The sequence below is a fragment of the Empidonax traillii genome, unplaced genomic scaffold, assembly GCF_003031625.1.
Source record: "Empidonax traillii isolate 1590-97213 ecotype Southwest subspecies unplaced genomic scaffold, ASM303162v1 scaffold844:size270376, whole genome shotgun sequence".
Classification (NCBI taxonomy): Eukaryota; Metazoa; Chordata; class Aves; order Passeriformes; family Tyrannidae; genus Empidonax; species Empidonax traillii.
Genome location: NW_020956037.1, coordinates 83,566 through 103,764, shown reverse-complemented (window position 1 = coordinate 103,764; position 20,199 = coordinate 83,566). Strand labels below are relative to the sequence as shown.

The window sequence follows — 20,199 nt, the reverse complement described above, 5'->3', positions numbered from 1 at the left end:
CCTCTTCCCCTCATGAGGAAGTTGTAACTGCAGTGAGGTCTCCCTTCAGTCTCCTCCAGGCTGAACAGACCAAGTGACCTCAGCTGCTCCTCATACGGCTTCCCCTCAAGGCCCTTCACCATCTTTGTTGCCCTCCTTTGGACACTCTCTAATAGCCTAATGTCTTTTTATATTGTAGCACCCAAAACTGCACACAATATTCAAGGTGAGGTCCCACCAGTGCAGAGCAGAGCGGGACAATCCCCTACCTTGATCGGCTGGTGATGCTTTTCCTGATGCCCCCCAGGACACGGTTGGCCTTCCTGGCTGCCAGGGCACTGCTGACTCAGATTCAACTTGCCATCAACCAGGACCCCCAGGTCCCTTTCCATGGCACTGCTTTCCAACGTCTTTCCCCAGTCTATACGTACATCCAGGCTCACCCCCTTCCAGGTGCAGAATCCGGCACTTTCCCTTATTGAATTCCATATGGTTGGTGATTGCCCAGCCCTCCAATTTGTCAGCGTCTCTCTGCAGAGCCTCCCTGCTTTTGAGGGAGTCAACACCTCCTCCTAGTTTTGTGTCATTCGCAAACTTGCTTGGTATCCCTTCCAGTCCTGTGTCCCAGTCATTTATGAAGATGTTGAGGAGCACAGGGCTCAAGATGGAGCCCTGTGGAACCCCACCATTGATAGGTCACCAGTCTGATGTTACCCCATTCATTATTACTCTCTGTGCTTGACCCGTGAGCCTCTGCTTTGTGTGAGGTTTCTGGAAAAAGACAGTTGTATAAAAGCACAAGTTTCACCTGTGATTGTAACGAGATTATATGTGGGGACACCACATTTGATTCAAGAACATAATCCTACTCCTTATAAAAGTGGATAGCAGAATATGAGATTAGGTAAAGAGGGAAAAAAAGTGCAGAAATGGAAAATCATGGCTATAGAGAGACAAGGATTTTCCCCAGTCAGATGCAGATCTGCTCCCAAGGTGAACAGGACAGGGCAGCTACTGACTGAACAGTTTCCTATCACAGGGTATGTGCATTTTACTTTTGTTTTTCACATTGACAATACTCAAGAGTATGAAGTTCTTTTTTAATCAATAGAAAATTTTGTGAGGAAAAAATCCTAGCCTTGCAGACATTGTGTTGTGCAAAAAAAGGTACTAACATTCAGTCATTAGCTTTTTTAAAAGGAAAAATACCACGCTAAGATGTGGGTGTCTCTCTGAATCTATTCACCACAGCCTTTCATGAAGTACGTCCAAAATATGGTCCTGTAAATCCGTATGTGCCTAACCCTGTGTGAGCACAGGAGTCACTTCACTCTGCCTGTATTATGATGTAGAATATAGAACAGCACACAATTTACTTTGGATGTTTTGTTGTGCAAAAAAAAAAAAAGTATAGTGACACACAGAGTATACTGCAGTAGAGACAAAGGCTATGCCTGGCACGTCCTGTTCTCACAACATGCCCTCTGAGAGAGATGCTCTCATTTTGAAATCATGCAAAGTACATACATGTGTAAACAGTGGTTTCTAGCACCTCATCTACTGCAGCTTTATGGTTCACCAGTCATCTGTTTAAAAAAAAGGTTTGGCTTTATTTACTTTGGTAGGGAACAGCCATTAAAAGTGAAAGCAGTAACAAAATGTGTGTGTGAACTAATGCCCTCCAGCTAGAACAATTTCAATTTCAATATTTTTAGAAGGAGTAGGTATAATTTCAGACATGTTTGACCATTAGGTACAAAATATTACTTTCAGCATACAATAAAATTAGCAAAGTTACTGATGAAACTACTGTCTTGGTAGGGGTTGGGGCCCTGCCATGAGTGCTCACACTGGCAACCTCCAGAGGAGCTTTTCACAGCATCTGGATTTGACCACCAATACAAGAAGCTGGAACCACACTTTCCCATTGTCCCTCTAGGAAACTGTGGTTAAGTTCTTTGGCATTTCATTGTCTTGGATCAGTTCAGTAATGAACAGAAAAGCCCCATGGTGTGACATTTGGCTCTGCAGTGGTAAGGAGGAGGTGGGAACAGAACTTGGAAACAAGGATATGCCATTGATCAGCACTACCCAGAGGGTGGTGAGCATGAAGTGAAACCCACTGGTGTCCTGGCAGTGCCCCAAATATGCTCCCCTCCACCTGAGAGCTACTGCTGTCCCCTGGGACCCCATGCAGACACCTATGCCTCCATCGTACACTGGCTTCCAGCAGTTGCCACTGAAGGAGCCTCCTCATTCACTTGGTTGTCTCACTCATTGACTACTGTCTGGGCTCACAGACCCACACCCCAAACCCAGTGCTCCACTGCCTTACTCAGCTTCACTGAATCGCAGAATCACTCAGGTTAGAAAAGCCCTCTGAGATCATCAAGTCCAACCTATGACCAAACACCATCATGTTAACCAGACCAAGGCACTAAATGGCACATCCAAACACCTCTGGGGACAGTGACTCCACCACCTCCTTGGGCAGTCCATCCAAATGTCTAATCACTCTTTCTGTGAAGAAATTCTTTCTAATGTTCTACCTAAAGCTCCCCTGGCACACCTTAAGACTCTCTCCTCTTGTCCCACCTACTGTTCCCTGGGAGGAGGCCAACCCCCACCTGGCTGCAACCTCATTTCAGGTAGTAGAGAGCGACTAGGTCATCCCTGAGCCTCCCTTTCTTCAGGCTAAACAACCTCAGCTCCCTCAGCCTTCCTCTTCAGACTTGTGCTCCAAACCCTTCACCAGCCTTGTTGCCCTTCTCTGGACACACTCCAGCACCTCAGTGTCTTTCCAGAACTGAACACAGGATTTGAGATGTGGCCTCACCAATACCGAGTACCGGGGGAGAATCACTTCCCTGGTCCTGCTAGCCACACCATTTCTGACATAAGCCAGGATGCCATTGGCCTTCTTGTCCACTTGGGCATACTGCTGGCTCATGTTCAGCCGCTGTCGACCAGCAGCCCCAGGTCCTTCTACACTGGGCTGCTTTCCAGCCACTCTTCTCCAGATCCGTAGCACTGCATGAGGTGGTCGTGACCGAAGTGTAGGACCCGGCACTCGGTCTTGTTGAACCTCAGACTGTTGGTCTCGGCTCATCGATTCTCGTCCAGATCCCTCTGCAGGGCCTTCGTGCCGGGCGCTGCGGAGCAACACACCAGATGGGAGCCGCCGGGCGCTTGGGAAAGTGTGGGCACAATTGTGAACATTGCGATGACCGCAGCGCTGCCGGGGGCCGGGCCGGGGCGGTGCCGGGGCGGGCCCCGCGGCTGACGCGGCGCTGCGACACTGGCGTGACGGAGCCGGGGGGCGCGGGGCGGGCCCGCCCGCCGCAGGTCCCGCCCCCGGGCCGGGCTGGCCAATGGGGCGGCGCGGGGCGTGGCCGGCGGGCCCCACATTAAGGCCATGCGCGCGGCGCTCCCGCCCTTTCGACGCGAGGCACAGCGGTACTGACTCGCGGCTGCGCGCGCGAACATGGCGGACCAGGCCATCTCCTTCCTCAAGGACTTCCTGGCGGGCGGCGTCGCCGCCGCCATCAGCAAGACCGCGGTGGCGCCCATCGAGCGGGTCAAGCTCTTGCTGCAGGTCAGCGGCGCGGGCGAGAGCGGCGAGCGCGGGTAGAGCCCGTCACCGTCCCCCGCAGGCGCCGGCCCCGGGCGGGGACGCAGGGTCGGGCGGAGGGAGTGCGGGGGCCGCAGCCGCCGCGGGACAAAGGGCGCGGGCGAGGCGGCGGCTGGCGGGAAGGTCACGTGGACGGCGACGGGGAAGCCGGAGCCGGTTCCGCGGTGCGGGGCCCGGCGTGGCGGGCGGGCCCGGCCGATGGGGGCGCTGGCCCCGTTGTCACTTCCTGCCGCCCTCGCTGCCGGCGCCGAGGGTACGGCGGGGAGGGCAGGGCGGCCTTTCCCGCCGCCATCTTGGTGGCGCTCACGTGACGCGCGCCCGCGCAGCGCATTGGCCCACGGGCGGGGCGCGGCCGGCGCGCGGGGCCTGGCGTGACCCGGCGGCGCCCAAGGTGACTGCGATGACCTTCGCGGCGCCGCCGGCCCAGCGCGGCTCCCCCCTGTCAGTATGGGCTCTCGCCTCTGGGTAGGCCTGTTCTGAGTGCCACGTCCAGTCTGTCCTTAAACACCTCCAGGGACAGTGACTCCACCACTTCCCTGGGCAGCCCATTCCAATGTTTAATCACCCCTTCTGTGAGGAAATTACTCCTTATGTCCAACGTAAATCTCTCCTGGTCCAGCTGGAGCCTATATGCTCTTGTCCTGTCGCTAGTTGCCTGGGATAAGAGGCCGACCTCCCCCGGCTACAACCTCCTGTCAGGTAGTTGTACTAGACTTGCTCACAGCTGTCCCTATTTTGGCAAGTCCTGAGGTTTGAGGAAGTTAGGAAGCAATTTTAAGCCTTTTTCTTAACAATAATAAAACCCCTAAGCCATTCAGAATTAACAGCTTTTTTTTTTTTATAGTAGAAGCAGGCATAAGCCCATCTATAGCATAGGCCAATCAAGGCATGTGGTCAATATACATACCTTTTTTTGCAGGTACAACATGCAAGCAAACAGATTGCTGCTGATAAGCAGTACAAGGGTATCATCGACTGTGTAGTACGTATTCCAAAGGAACAAGGAGTGCTGTCTTTCTGGCGAGGAAACTTGGCTAATGTCATCAGATACTTCCCAACTCAAGCTCTCAACTTTGCCTTCAAGGATAAGTATAAGCAGGTGTTCTTGGGAGGTGTAGACAAGCACACTCAGTTCTGGAGATATTTTGCTGGTAACCTGGCATCTGGTGGTGCAGCTGGAGCCACTTCCCTCTGCTTTGTCTACCCCTTGGATTTTGCAAGAACCCGATTGGCTGCTGATGTTGGAAAAGCTGGTGCAGACAGAGAATTCTCTGGTCTCGGGGACTGTTTAGTCAAAATTACCAAGTCTGATGGTGTGCGAGGCTTGTACCAAGGGTTCAATGTCTCTGTCCAAGGCATCATCATCTATAGAGCTGCCTACTTCGGGATCTATGATACAGCAAAAGGTAATATTTAGAAGAGATCCGATAAACCTGTTTTCACAACTGTTTTGCCTGTTCTGGGATAGTTACACTCCGTAGTAACTATGTGAAGGTAGAAGGGGATATTGGTGCCAGGATCAGTGACACTGCAGTGTTGAAGGCCAAACTTGGGTGTGTGTTGATGGCAGCAGCCTGCTTTCAAGTGTTGGTTTTGTAAGGAGTTGCTCCTGATGCCAGCAAACTGTGTTGGTAATGGTTCACAGAATAAGTTCTGTTCTATTCAGTGCATTCCTGTAGTTACACTGGACCAGGTGTTTAGCAGAATGGGATTGAGCAGTGCTTTTGCAAAGCACTTGTTAAGCTTGACATTTGGGCATGTAGGCCATTGATGCTAGTTTGTAATAACATAATCCACAGGGGCGGTGACTTCATTTAGTGACGTTTCTTTCTAAAAAGAGTAGTGAATAGTCAAGACTTTTTCATGCCAATCTAAAAAGAATCCTTATTCTTAAATGTTAAGCTGTTTAGATAAGTGAACAAAATCCTCTGAATTTTTTAAGATGTTTTTTAGATTGCTTCAGTGTGTTTAAAGTTTATGAAGTTACAATTTTCAAGTATGGCTCTATAATGTTTTGTAACTAGGGCATCTAGTTTCACACTAGTTTATCTAGGAAAGTGGCTGACATGCAGTGAGCGTGAACTGAAGGAGAATGTGCAAGTTAAAAAGCTAATTACCTCTTTTTTTATTGCAGGCATGCTCCCAGATCCCAGAAATACTCACATTGTTATCAGCTGGATGATTGCCCAGACAGTGACTGCTGTGGCCGGTGTGGTGTCCTATCCTTTTGATACAGTGCGGCGTAGAATGATGATGCAGTCAGGACGCAAAGGAGGTAGGCTGGAAATCTGTGTAGCTGTTCAGGCAGCATTAACAGGATGGAGTTCTTTTTTTACTTGACACACACGTGAGATGAGAAAATGCAGTAAGGCTTAACTTGTGTTTTGCATGAATTATGCTGAGGACTTCTCTCTATTGAATATGAAATAGGCAAATGGACTGCCTATTTGTGTTGACAGATTAAATTACAGTAATTGGGGGATAGCATAATTGCCAAAAAGAAAGCTTAACATTTTTTACATTGTGACAGCTTTTATTAATTAGGCAAGCAGATATTAAGCTTTGCTATTGCCTGTGCTAAGATTTGTGTTACAGTCTTTAAATGTGGTTTGGGGCATCACAAAGTAGTTAAGTGAAACAGGACAGTTGTTAAAAACATCTGAGATAAAATTATAGGAGTTGAGAATCACTCTTTGCTCTTTTCCTGCAGCTGATATCATGTACTCTGGAACGATTGACTGCTGGCGGAAGATTGCAAGGGATGAGGGAGGAAAGGCCTTCTTCAAGGGTGCATGGTCCAATGTTCTCAGAGGCATGGGGGGTGCTTTTGTGCTTGTGCTGTACGATGAATTCAAGAAAGTCATTTAAGCAGCCTAACTAGAATTGGAAATCAAGTTGAGCAGATCATGTAGAATAACTACCATTATGGACCATTGACCTTCAAGAAATTCCTGTGAGTCTTATTTATCGGAGCCAGATGATATTTGTAGATGGGGCTAGAAACTGACATAGAGGACTGATCCATTTCTCTGTAACATGCATGAAGACACTGAATCTGGCAATTCAGTGTGCTGACTTCTTTTCAGCAATGAGGAATGAGTAGTGTTGGTTCTGGGTCCAAAGTGGCAAGGTCCAGTTTAGGCAGAGAAAAACAGTTTGCCCGTGGATCAGTCCCCAGTTTCAAGTCCTATCTTCTAGGACCATAAAATTGTATTTGAAAGCATTTGCTAACAAATCATGTTCTTTTCCACTTGTACTGAAGCACTATGTACCATTTTGCACAGCTGAACATCTAGCAATTTTGTTCTTAAATTGGGGCATTTTGCTGTAAAACAATAAACATACTTACTCTGTCTGTGTTGAAATTATTACATAAAAGCTTTGGGAAAGCCTCTTTTGTTTGAAAACTTGTTTCAGATAATGGTTCCTCTGATACATTTCCACTGCATTATGTGATAGAATTAAGCTTTAAAAAAAAAATGGAATGTGGGAATCTTTGGGGAGGGGTGGAGAAGCATGGGTTGTACTGCTAGAGACCAGTACCATTCTTTGTGCATAACGGTCTACAATGGGCTGCTGCAAGTGGCTTTTTGCATGATTCTTAGAAATTGATTTGCAACTTCTCATATGATTTAAAAAAATGGGGGGGTGGGGGGGGGCCTGTTCAGCTGTGCTAGCAGAACCCAAAGACCCAAGACTGTCTCAAAGTAATGCTCTTGCCCTTGGTAAAACAGCTTAAAATAAATTTTTTTATTAAATTAACATTGCAAAGCAACATGGCATTCATGCAAAAACCCAGGAACCCAGTAAATGCCTTCAACTTCTGAGTGACCTGTGTATTGTATTGCTGCTGTTTGGAAATGTTGATTGTGCCATTCAGGGTACTGTTTGGCCTCATCTGTAGCCGTGGTCAGTCAGTACCTCTCTGGAAGGTTGAATTTAATCTGAAATGAGGTTCATTCTAAGAGATTACATTGATAGGATGTGTGGGAGGGAATGTATGTGCTTCTGTGTTGCTGTAAAATAATAGATCAAGGTAGGTCAGCCTTCAGTATTAACTGATTGATGTCTTGGGATGGTCAGAAGACCAAAACCAGGCGGAGTAATTTCTCATACTGCTATTCGAGGTAGTGTAATACCTGTGTGCCGTTTTCCATATGTATATAATCTTTTATACTTTATAATCTGCCAAAACAATAGGGGGACTAGTAAAGGAAAACAAGGTGTTAATCTTTGTGGTTTAAGAACTCTCCCTGTATCTGGAAAAAGCATGAGCTTGTATGAATCACTGAAGGCTGACTGAGCTGTCTTGAGTTCTTTCTGTGCCTTCTGAGGATGCTATTCAAGATGAAGTATTTAAATTAACTACTTGGCTTTGGCTGGTTATTACTTTTCCTCTCAAAAGTACCTTTTTCCTTTCACTATTGCACAAGTGCTGCTTTCAACATGTATGTGAATGTAAGGACATTACGCAGCTCTGCTGTTCACAGGCTAGTGCCAAACTTTATGTACCTACTGCAAGTGGCTTTTTCATCTCCTTTGGTAATTGCAGCTCCCTGTGGTACAGGCAAGTCATTTGATATTGACCTTGCCAATCAACTTACTGTTTCACTTATAATCATATTGATGGGGGGGCAGGGGAAGACATTTTGTCCATATAACACATTGCTTAGGTTTATTTTCTGTATCACTGGCTTGAAATGGCAAATAATGGTGAGATGCCATCCACTGTGAGTGTTTGCTGGCCCAGACTGAGAGAGGAGCCAAACATGGCAGTTAACTTGAGCAGCCTCTGAAAAGGATAGGACTTTTCCACCCCCTCTCCTCTCAAGAACTAGGTTCTAACCACAAGAAATAGAAAAATAAATGCAAGTGTAGGTGGTTTTAACATGAAAGTGTAATTTTCCTATGCTGTGCATTCAGCAGGTACTAATTTGTGCTGTTTTGGTTTTTTTTTAATATATGGCTTCCCTCAGTCATGCAGCAGCAATTTCCAATGTGCGATGAAGTTTAGGAACATGAGGCGAACAATAAATGAGACTTTTAAAAAAAGCATTTGTTTTCTGCCTTATTGAAACACTGTGCAATTCAATTCATTTTGAAAAATATTAACAAGAAAATAGCAAGAATTTGTAAAAGTTCTGGCATCTAAAGCCTATATTATTTTTAAAAGGTTTTGGAAACTGAATGTGTACCCTTTGAAGGGATTCTAAAATGCGGCTATTAAATCTTTATTACAGATTTTCACTCCTCACAACTGTTGAAACTAGATGCTTTTGAAGGCTTTAAATGCTGTCTGTTATTTAAGCACATACTAATCCTGCAGAGGTCTGTGTTTGCAGTGGCCACACCAAGCTCATGAAATGGCTGACTGGCAGACCAGTATTAATAGTTACATTTGACAAGTGTAATTTTATTTCCCATTTTTGTCTTTGGTATTGCTGGTTGGAAGATTAAAGGGCAATTTTAAACACGAATGGTCTCTGTTAAAAAAACCCTGAGCATATAAAAATTATAAGATCATTAAATTACTGTGGCATTCTTAAGCAGGCCTGTCATTTTATAGGAAACCCTTAGAGAAAAGAAGCTTCATAGCAATGAAGACAGGAAATGAGTTTCTTCTGGATAAGAGGCCTTGTCTCAATTTGAGAAGAACATCCTAGCAAGGTTTAAGCATGTCTTCAAAGTAGGCACTTGCAGAAAAGTGTGGCTGCCAGGCATTTTGGTTTCGAACAAAGGGCAAAGAACAAGTTTCGCAGATTTTTCTCCACTTTTTTCACCTGCTCCATTTAAGTGGATTTTTATAGGACCAACATAGGTGGTTATAGGCGATTATATTCTTCTATAGGCTCGTTTGAAGTGCTTTTCAGCAGGATCCATGACTTGTGCTGGGAAATCAGTGTGTTTTCTTCTTGGAAAGCTGTGTGATCTCTTCAACTATAGTTACTTCCTCGGTATGACTTTTTGATGGTAGATTTACATATCCTGTCTAAAGAGAAAGAAAATTCTGTAACACGCAGTAAGCTAGAGAGTCGCTGCCGATAATCAGAGAACATTTAAATACACCAGTACCAAAGGTGCCTCACCTTGTGCTTTCATTACTTGAAGAGATGCTTGCAAAGCAGGAGAAAATGGTGTTAAGGATTGTTTTAACATGTACAATCAGCACTAGCTGTTTGTCATCAGAAGGACAATAGAATTTTATTTAAATGCTGGGCCGCCTTAACTGAGACGATAGAAGGAATTTATTTGGTGAGTATTACCTGAATCTTCCATATGTAAGCAGTAGCTAGACTTCTAGAGAAAATATTTCGGTTGCTATTACACATTTTTACATTGGTTAACCTGGAGTTCTAGGAGAGTGGATGTTACCAGGTAAGATCATGGTACTGATACAGCGCTCAAAGCTGAAAGAATGGAAAGGAGCCAAGTATGATTAAAAAAAAAAAAAAAAAAAAAAAGAAGTAGGAGGGATAGTACTGGTGTGATAAGAAAAGTTAAAGAAAGGAAAAGCAAGCTGGTGGTATGTGACAACATCAAGCCAGGATGTCTTGGGATTTTTTTTCTAGGACCTGAGGGATTGGTTAAGCACTGTGGGACTTTATGGTCATGGTGTTTTGTGCTACTTGCCTATGCACAAGGAAAATACACAGAGTGTCTTTCAAGTCCTTGGAATGGATTTGATCTGGGAAAAGAGGAAAACTTAAGTGTTAGACTTCTGAGTGAGGGTGAAGAAAGTATCTGGGGAGGGTGACTAAAATGTCATCAGGCTTTGGTAGTAAGATGAGTAAAATGGATTGGAGGAATGCAAGGTGTCTGATGCACTGAGTGATTTAGTTGGTAGGAACTTAAATAAGAATATTGGCATTTTCTAACATGAGCATTTTAAGAATGCAAGTGCAAATTCAGTGCAGAGAAGTTAGGATTTTGTAAATAGAGATATTTCAGTAATCTAGGGAAAAGTATAGTAAAACAGGAAAAAAAAACGGGAAAATGTTATTGAGTAAGTAGGGGCAAAGCAAAGAAATGCAAGCTTCAAAAAGGGGTGATTAGCAAGTTACACATTTCAAAATAACTCAAATCCATTAGCACTAAATGTCGGGGAGAGCGTGTTTTGGTGTTCAGTAGAGGAGAGATCTTGAAAATACCCTTTTTGTACTTTATTGTCTGCTTTGAAGAATTACAGCATTCAATTGGCGTTAAAAAGATAACTGAGTATGGAGGGAAGAAGTATAATAAAACTAAGACTAGATCAAAATGGGCAAAGAGGAGTCCAGAAACTGTTTAAACGTGTCCTAATTGTACGAATTACCTTCATGGTGCCTGTTGGCAGGTATGAAGCAACCTGAGGGCTTCACTTTAACTCTGGCAACTGCTGCTGTTAACATGTTGCTTGCATGGAAGAGCCTGTGCCAGCATTTAGAAACCACATCCACAAAGGCCTCTGGGCTGTAATGGAGTGATTTGGTTAAGTCTGGTAGTATATGCACAGAAATTTGGAAGCCCCTCAAGTTTAGGAAAAGCAAGCAATCTGGAGAGTCTGCCATTTTTGAAAGACTGCTTGCTACTGTACTAGCTCTTATTATTTAATATGATGGACTGTGGATGGCTGCTGCTCTGGAAGCCTGGTAAGAGATGAGATACCAGGTATTTATGACTTGGAAGTGTATGAGGAAACCTATCCATGTCACATTCCTACCTGCCCTCTGTGAAAGCCAGAGGTGGTAGCACCAAAACCAAATAAATGTGGACAATGTGCTGGTATATAGTTACCAAAACTAGAGAGTTTTAGTAGTCAGAGCTTTGAGGATTCTTTGTAAACAATTAAAGGAAAATTTCTGTGCCACTTTTGAAAGCCTTATTGGAAATTGTGGATTACCTTGCATGACAGGAATTGGTCTTCATTGGACCAAATGTAACACTTACTTTATGTGTCAGTTCTAGTCTTTGGCCTATTGTGGATTAGAGTTTACAAATTTGACTGAATCAAAAAGAAACCATACCTGGATATCTTCATTGGTTAGTGCATTAAATTTATCTCTTGGTTGTGGTATAGGAGGAAGTATGTTCTTGAGACTGCAATACCTTTGGATAGAAAATGAGATTGTGGGAAGATTTAAAATACTGGTAATATAACTTAGAGAAACATTGTGTGTTATAATTTAAGGACATTCTTTACTTTCAGGATTGAATAGCTATTGCTCTACAAACTAGGTAAAAAGAAAATATTTTGAGTGGATTAACTGGTGGGTAACTGTTAGTACACTTACCACTTGGGTAACAACCATTTATTTTGTGATGAGAGTTACAGCAAATACTTTATGAATCAATGGCTTTTAATAAATCATCTGACATAACTATCTTTAACCACTGAGTGAGAAATTTTATCAAACTAACAATACATTAATTTGTCTGCATTCCCTCTTCTCTGGTTCTGTATACAGCCAGTGGCTTCAAAGCAACCTGGATGTTAAATGCTTAAAAGTAAGAACACAGAAGCTTTTGTAGGATCTAGTGGAATCCAGGATCCACCTAGTAACTTCAGTACCCTTTCTCCCTTTTTCACTTGTAGTGATTTTGTGGGCCAAAAAGCCATCCAAAACAATACTGGTGATAACACATTTTAACATTGATAATCAGATTATTTAAGTTTGCAGGTAGAAAAGTAGGAGAGGAAAGGAATGTGTTTCACAGAGATAATACTCTGTCCATAATATCTACAGAAAAAAAGGTTGATTTACCTTTTGAAAAGACAATACAGGAGCAGTGTCACTGAGATTGTTCCAAGTGCTATCAGAAATAAAGTCACAAAAATAAAGTAATCTTTCCCTTGACCTGAAACATCCAAGAGAGAAAAATATCTTAGCATACCAAAAATCTGCCTATGAGGCTATCAGTAATGAATGCAAATTTCAGTTTTTTCTTAAGTATTCAAAAGACTTCAACTTGACTTTCTTACAGAACTTTGGCAAAAATTCAGGTTGACTTGATGCATTTTAAGCCATTGCAAATATTTAAAATTTAGAGAAAAAAAAATCCAGAAAAGAAGACAAACAGAGTTGCAGAACAAATAACTGAACAAAATTAGTGGAAAGGGTAAAAAGAAAGAAGCAGAAGGAAGGGGATGATATTTATTGTAAAAACTTAAAGAACTGAGAGACATCCTCGTCACTTCAGACCAAAAGCAAGAGTGGGTCTATTTCCTGGAGCTCTGGCATCTGAGTAACTGCTGCCTTCACAATCCCAGCTAACCAAAGGCTCTGCTGCCAGAGTACTGGAGCTTCTCTTCTGTATTAATAACTTCCACGCAGTTCCTTCCATGTAAGGATAAGAATTAAGATTTTATTCGTTCCTCTGACTGTGAAGGAGAAAGGGAAGCAAACATAAAAATAATATTTCATAATCTTACCAAACTCAATGGGTTCACTCCATTCCCCCCACTTTGAGCTTACGAGACATTCTGCTCCACGTGCTCTGATTTTCAGAATATATCTTTTTTTCTCATTGTAATTTTGAAATTCGTATCTGGCATTTCTTACCTAGAGGCAAAGTAATCAGACTGGGCATGTCACCTCATATTAGCAAAATATTAACAAAATTTGGGGTTTAATTTCAATTTACACTTTCTAGAAATAAATAATTTGTATGATTTTTTTAGTTATGTACTAGTTAAATATTTATCCGGACATCAAAACTTTCTTTTTTTTTAAGGTTAGAGCTAGATTTTTGAAGTTTACTGGGTCTTTGATTTATTTTATTATGCTTTAAGGACACTTATTTTCCCCTGTTCTTGTTTATGGATCCTAAAAAAATCAGAAAGACACAAAGCAGAAAATGCAGAAGTACACTGTAAACTCCCCTTGCAGCCTTCTTGGGGATAAAACATGCAAATATTCCCTGGATGGTGTCTGTTTTTGCTAAAGACACCTAATATTTTTGAGACAGTGCAACAACAGATACGTATTATCTGGCCTCATGATACTTTATACAAAGTCTGGAATCTGTCAAGCCTTTCCAAGGCTCAGAGGACCACTCATTGCTCAGGGGAAGACTGACAGTATGTATTAACTTCCATGGGTTTTGAAGACTGTTATGCTCCCTTTGACTAGCTGTCCTTAGCTACAGATGCAAACCTTAGAGTTCTAGAAGTACATTTTCTGTAATTGTATTTATATGCTTAAGTGAGCAAAACCACAAATTTGTATGTGGCAAGAATACTTACAACCTTTTTCTCTTCTTTGGGCTCATCCTGCAAAACAAAGACAAATCTTCATTTTTATTATTTTCCTGTCAAATAATAAAATATTTCTTTCTGGTTCTCTTTTTCTTGCCTTTAAAGAACATAAGTAATTTTAAAGTGAAAAATTAGATAGTCTTCTCCAGTAATGTCCCGAATAACAGCATTTTATTCAGAATTTTGGCTTCCTACATTTCCTCTTAGAAAAGGAAGGAAACATGAATTAGTTCTCAGTAGATGCAAGAAGCTGTATTTGCCACTAAGGGCATATTTAGACTGTACATTCTCATCCAGCAGTAGTATATCCAAATTACACAAGCAGTCACACCTTCCTACACACGCAGCAGGTCTGGAAGCTGTGATTTCACAAGAGTTTGATAACATGGGGCAGAAAAATTATGTGAATAGCAAATTTAGCCTCCTTCCAGTCTGTGTTATCTGTGCTCAAGGGCTTTCCCTCAAGTACAGTGAAGAGGAACTTACACAGCTTATACAATCAAAATTTAATTAACTGGAATCAAACATTGACGCGGATCAAAGAACATGAAAATTTTGGGAAAAAAAAAGGATAGGTTCAAAAATGAGTGAACAGTTTCAACAGCGGTGATTGTTAGCAATGGTCCCAGAAAACACTGAAAGGCTGAGGGCCTGGAAACAACTGTCACATGTAATATCAGGAGGATAGCTAACATTATGGAAAAGTCAGAAAGGTATAACTGGAAGGAATGTCTCATTACAGAATATACACCCACTGCATTTCTTGAATTATAATGTAGACTGGTATTTCTCCATTATTCATTTTCAGCTGAGGACATGATGGAAGTCAATCAACCTGTGCTGTGAATGGGTGCAGTGTAAATGAGTTAATTAAACTTTAATTTAGTGCCATTTACCTCTATCGGCCCCTCCTGAGAGGTGTGAGTTCTGTCTGCCATCTCCATGTAGATACCTCTGGTAACTTCAGTACCTCTAGCACCTCAAGGACAATGATCCCCTCCACAGCAGGGAGTCCTAGAAATGCCTTGTCTCTTAGGGGATATTTGTGCTCCTTTGCAGACACCTACATTAAGGTGTCTCAGTCTGCAAGATGAATTTCACATCCAAATGTGGAAATCCACACTGAACCCCACCCTTTCTGACTGTGGCACAGGAAAGAAGAGGTAATATGTATTTCTTTTGAATAAATTTTTTTATAATATTGCTTTCATATGTTGTGACCTATATATTTATGTAAAAAATTCCAAGTATTTCACACAAGATCTTCCTGTCAAATTATACCTACCAAGCTGGAAAGCTATGTGTACTGCAATTGCTCCCTGAAGAAGCTACAGCCTGCAAGCTGTAGGCCTTGTTTTGAATGAATGAGATTTAGTGGTGTATTGCTTTATTTCAATTGTATATTTATGTTTAACTCTTAGCTGATCTTTCCTGTAATGGTCTTGTGCCTGAGGAATTGCCACCACTGTAAGCTTATGAGCTGCAGCTGGGAAATGGGATAGGTAGGGAGCACTCATTTATCCCAACACAGGTGTCATCCACATGTGGAAATCGTGTAATGGTAAAACATCCAGCCTGGAGAAAAGCAGTCCAAGGGGAGACCCTCTCTCTCTCTCTACAGCCACTTGTGGCAGAGTGGGAATTGGTCTCTTCTCGCTGGTAACAAACACTAGGAGGAGAAGAAATGGCCTCAAGTCGTGCCAAGGAAGGTTTAGTTTGGATATAAGGAAATAATTCTTCACTGAAAGGGTGGTCAGGCATTGGAGCAGGCTGCCCAGGGAAGAGGTTGAGTCACCATCCCTGGAAGTGTTCAAAAGGCATATGGATATGGCACTTGGGGTTATGCTGTGGTGGTGATTATGGTGCTGTGTTAGCAACTGATGATCTTGAAGGTCTTTTCCAACCTTAATAATGATTTTATGAACCCAGGTGAGCATGAGGAGCTCAGGACCAGGCACAGGCTGGAGGCTGCCACCAAGCCAGTGACCTTGTTGCAGGTCACACAGTCGTTCCTCCTGTGACATCTGCTTATGCAGGAAAGCATCACAGGTATTCTCAAGTCTTTCTCAAGTATTCTCAAGACAGACAGCCCTCATAACATTTCCCTGCTCTCCTCTGCTTTTCTACTTTGCATCTCTGGGGAGTCTGAAAAAAGACTGTGAGAGATGGGATATGAGACTAGCAGAGCTGGAGCAGGAGGACACCACAGGTCATGAGAAAGAAGGTAATAAATAAAGGAATCAGAAGTTTGCACATTATAGATACACGTGTAGGTACAGTGGCACAGACAAACAAGGAAATTGGTTTTACCTTATTTTGTATGTTAATTTCATACTGAAAACACTCTACTTTTTTCACATGACTTGTAAGGGGTGGATGCCATGTAATTATGCAACCTGCTGAATCTCCAGTACAATGGGCAGTGATATTTAATGGAGCAGTGAGTATTTCTGGGGGAAAAAAAAAAAATGTAGGCATGGTCAGTGATCTGCTACCGCTCATGCCTTCGTAGCAAAATACATGTCAGGGTAAGGCAACTGATGTACAACTGTAAGTTATTTGGTAAACAGCAGCAAAATACCGTACCAAAACTTGTGAATATATCAGTGCAGTTGCTGGATATCTGAAGTATCTGAAATTCACGTAAAAAACAGACCACACAAGACACTCAGAAGGACCCTGGTATGTCATAGGTCCTGGGCCACATCTGCAAGCCTGGTAGATGCCTTAACTATCTGAGTGTGTCTCAAATGGCACTAAAGTCATGCTTTTGAGCAACTAAATCCCACCCCAGATCTCTATTAGAGCTTAAACACCTAGTTTGGACATATTTATCTGACACAGTCTTAATTTGCAAATGGAACCCTCACTCTAGTTTTAGGACATGTAGCTCTTGTGGGTCTCAGGGAGGTGTGGGATTAAGGGATGGGAAAATAAGCCCATCAGGAAGGTGGTCTTGAAAGTCTAACCATTGTGTTTCATTAATTGGAATCCATGGGTATGTTCACACCACTTCTCTGAGTAGTTGTTTCAGGCTGCCTCTGCCTTTGCTTGTTTTAGTTAATTTTTGGAACTATATTCTGTAAGCTGTTGGGAGCAAAGTCTGTCCTGCAGTGCAGGATCCTGCAATGGCCCACAGACTTTGTTTTAATCTTATTTCCAGAGAAAAATTCACCACTTCCTTATTTTTTAAACCAGTAGTAAAATAAAAATGTTCAATTCCTTACCAATTTTATACAGTGCAATGTACTCATCATAGAACTGGATCAGGGAGTCTTTGCTAGACCCATTCACCACAAAGTAAGCTTTATCAATCTCTATCCTCACATTTTGGAATCTACATCCCACATTTCGGCCATTTTCGTCTTTAATGTAAAGCTCACATTCCATCTCCCCAACATCTCTGTATAAAACAAGGTATTTTCATTAAACGTGGGCAGTGTGATGTGTTGAATGAGAATTCAGACTTCCCTGACTCAAGCAGACCTACTTACCTTGAGTTCTGCCAGTAGAGAAAGTACTGCGTATCTGCTGGAGCAGCCCTTCCTGCCTGCCAAGTGCAGTTCATGAGGCAAATGTTATAAATCACACAGGAGAAATTTTCAATGGCTGACCCATTCATGCCTGCAAACAGAGGAATATCTGTGATGAGGAAAAATCCTATGACTCTTCCAAGCTGGAGGATCATGACACGTATTTAGGTATGTTAGACACCTGCAAGTGCAGTTAGTTATTACTTGGGTCAGGAATGAAAACTGAGAGAAACTATCACTCCATTTTAACTGCCTCTTAACTATGAAACTTGTCAGTAAGGAAAGCATTCATGCACAGAAAGGAAGGCACGCACAGAAACGAAGGCACGTTGCTGTTTACCACCAACCGGGCTGCTACAGAGAGAAGCATTTTTCCTTTTTCAATTAATGCTCAGGAATCCACTCCTGAAAGTGTTTACACAGAGGACTAAAAAAGCTGAGACTTTTAGAAGCGAATTTGGACTTCTTCCTCCTCTCCAATCAAGCAACTTCCTCCTAGATCTTTCCACTCTCGTGTGTGCGATTTATTGGTTCTGTTCCTTTTCTGGAGCACATTGAAGTGGGAACGTGTCTTTGGATGCTCCCTAGTGGCCAGGCTGAATGAGCATGCTCAGCCTCCTTTTCTCCTTCAACCAGTTTTCTGCTTCTTTCTGTGAAGCAGAAATTCAGTGAAAGGGTGGAGGCTTCCTCTGCTACTGACTCCAACCCCCTCCGGTCCCTGTTACCTAGGGGAACCTTAGGTTCCTTCCATCCTTGTGGAAGCACGGGGAAATCCTGAGGAGCCTGAGTGCTTTGGAAGGTAGGACCAGCTGGGGAGGAACACCAAAAGCAACAAGTTTTGTGTGTCCTGGCTTGTATTTTGAGAGTCTTCATTGGTGTTTCCTCTGTCAAGTCTACAGGAAGAGATGAGCAGGGAGTATTTTCTCTGTTTAGACATGAGCAAGCTGCTAATCTCATCACCTCTGTCATGTCTGAAATACCCTGGGTACATACAGTATCAGGAACTCTGCTGACAAGGGAATTTTAGTGGAGAACTGAGCTGAGAAGGAGGGGCAGAGTGGGTTGCAACAAATTCACCAACAGCCCAGCAAGAAGGCATTTAATAAACAAATAAGCACTAATATCTTAATTTGTAATAGCCATAACAGTTATTTGAATCTACCCTTAAACACCTGTTATTTATTGGCCTTTTGGAGCCTTAGTATAAAAAAGAATAGTGCAATTATGGATACACTTGTGGTAATGCATATCTTGAGGAATGTTTGAGGCATTCATTACAGAGCAAATAATTTTAACAAATCTGGAAAAAAAAAAAAAAGAAGAAAGAAAATATAGCAGCTACCTAAAGTGTAAGGAACTGTTTCCAAGGCAATGTTTACCTTTAAAAGATTGCAAATGGAGAAAACTTTAGCCAGACATTACCTCTAGGGAGAAAGGTGCATTTTTTTGAGATGTTTGTGTTTGGCACTTCGATGATAAAGAATACCCCTTTGTGCATAGGCATGTATAGTTCCACTGGAAACCTGCATAGTGGACTGTTCACCTGAAAAAGAGCATGTTGATTTTTTATTTCTCTACTTTTTCTCTTTTGGTGTTAGATGATGCTGGCTGTGGAAGTGCAACTCAGGAACTCAATTCCATGTATATGATGTACTTTTTAGGCTTGAGAGCTAAGTCTCTCCTTCAGCACCCCAGGGTGATGCAGAAAGGAATGGAGGGATCAAAAACATAACAAAACAAAAAGCTTTGCAGCTCAGGAGTCAGATACTACAGTAGTGTGCAACTCTTACAGAGGGCGAATAGTACCCCAGTGGCATAACAGAAGATGATTAATGAATAAGGGAACCACAAAGGAATTTAATCAAAGGATTAAGCAAAATAGAAATCTTCTCTCTTGTTCTGTCAAGCTTCCTGTTTTTCTCCTTGGGTAATGTGGGTTTATAACATACCCTGTTCTACAAGCATGATCCAGTTTCCTGGGAAACAAAGGAAGAACTTGAGATACTGAAAATCCATGGCAGTGTTTGTAGAATTAATTTTTTATCTGAAGGGTCTCTCACTCTGTCTCTCTAAATTTGCTAGAAGTCTCACTTAGTCTGACAGCCCCTTTTTTTCAGCAGCTAAATCCCTACTCATGATTCAGTGTAGATGCAGTCCAGGCTATCACTTCCTTTTCACTTTGGTGCCAGAACTTCAACTCTGTCACGTGCATAGGATGCTCCTCTCGCAGTAAATGCACCCTGACGTTGCTGATGGCTTTCCACAGCCCCTGATGTATCAAGCTATAGAGTGCAAAAACCCACAGATATTATCTGCTACTGATTCAAGGGAAACTGATTAAAAGGTAAAGAAAAAGGTGCAATTGTTTATCCCAATGAATAGTAAGTTTACCTCTTCCTCTCTGTCTTCCATATGCCAGTCCATGATGGTACATTTATACGTGGAGAAATTCTTGCTGCTCTCCCAGGACAGTTCCATTTTTCTCCAGTCCATATTCACGTTTGTAATAGGTGATTTCTGTGCTTCTGCTGGAAGTGATACAGCATAAGTTCTGTAAGGATAAGCTATTTCTTTTGTTGAATGCAGAGGATAGTTTCTGTCAGGTTTGGAGATGATAATTGCCATTTAATTTCAAATACCTCTGATAAGTAAAGATTAAACCTTATTTATTATGTTTGAAAAAACATACTTACACTCCATACACTGTATGTCAGCATGCAAGGGATGAAGGAGAATCACAAACCACCAAATCAGGCAAATGAGTCCAAAACTATCAAACATATTTTCTTCTCTGAAAAGAGATAATAAAAACTTCAGAGATA

General features: G+C 42.5%; 2 protein-coding genes across 2 annotated transcripts; one reads left to right on the top strand and one right to left on the bottom strand.

The window, feature by feature from the left end:
* Positions 1-3,393: 3,393 nt before the first annotated feature.
* SLC25A6 (solute carrier family 25 member 6) lies at positions 3,394-7,404 on the top strand. The gene is made up of 4 exons (XM_027902127.1): positions 3,394-3,574; positions 4,530-5,016; positions 5,745-5,885; positions 6,321-7,404. Exons 1-4 carry the CDS (start codon positions 3,464-3,466, stop codon positions 6,476-6,478), a joined length of 897 nt encoding a protein of 298 aa, XP_027757928.1. The 5' UTR covers positions 3,394-3,463; the 3' UTR covers positions 6,479-7,404.
* A 1,421-nt stretch (positions 7,405-8,825) lies between these two features.
* LOC114066996 (granulocyte-macrophage colony-stimulating factor receptor subunit alpha-like) lies at positions 8,826-20,184 on the bottom strand. The gene is made up of 11 exons (XM_027902129.1): positions 20,071-20,184; positions 19,769-19,905; positions 18,800-18,920; positions 17,339-17,468; positions 17,072-17,247; positions 16,155-16,294; positions 13,833-13,859; positions 13,020-13,149; positions 12,352-12,445; positions 11,614-11,695; positions 8,826-9,599 (listed from the first exon to the last, which is right to left on the bottom strand). The coding sequence occupies exons 1-11, from the start codon at positions 20,156-20,158 to the stop codon at positions 9,507-9,509; spliced, it is 1,218 nt and encodes a 405-aa protein (XP_027757930.1). The 5' UTR covers positions 20,159-20,184; the 3' UTR covers positions 8,826-9,506.
* Between the last annotated feature and the right edge of the window lie 15 nt (positions 20,185-20,199).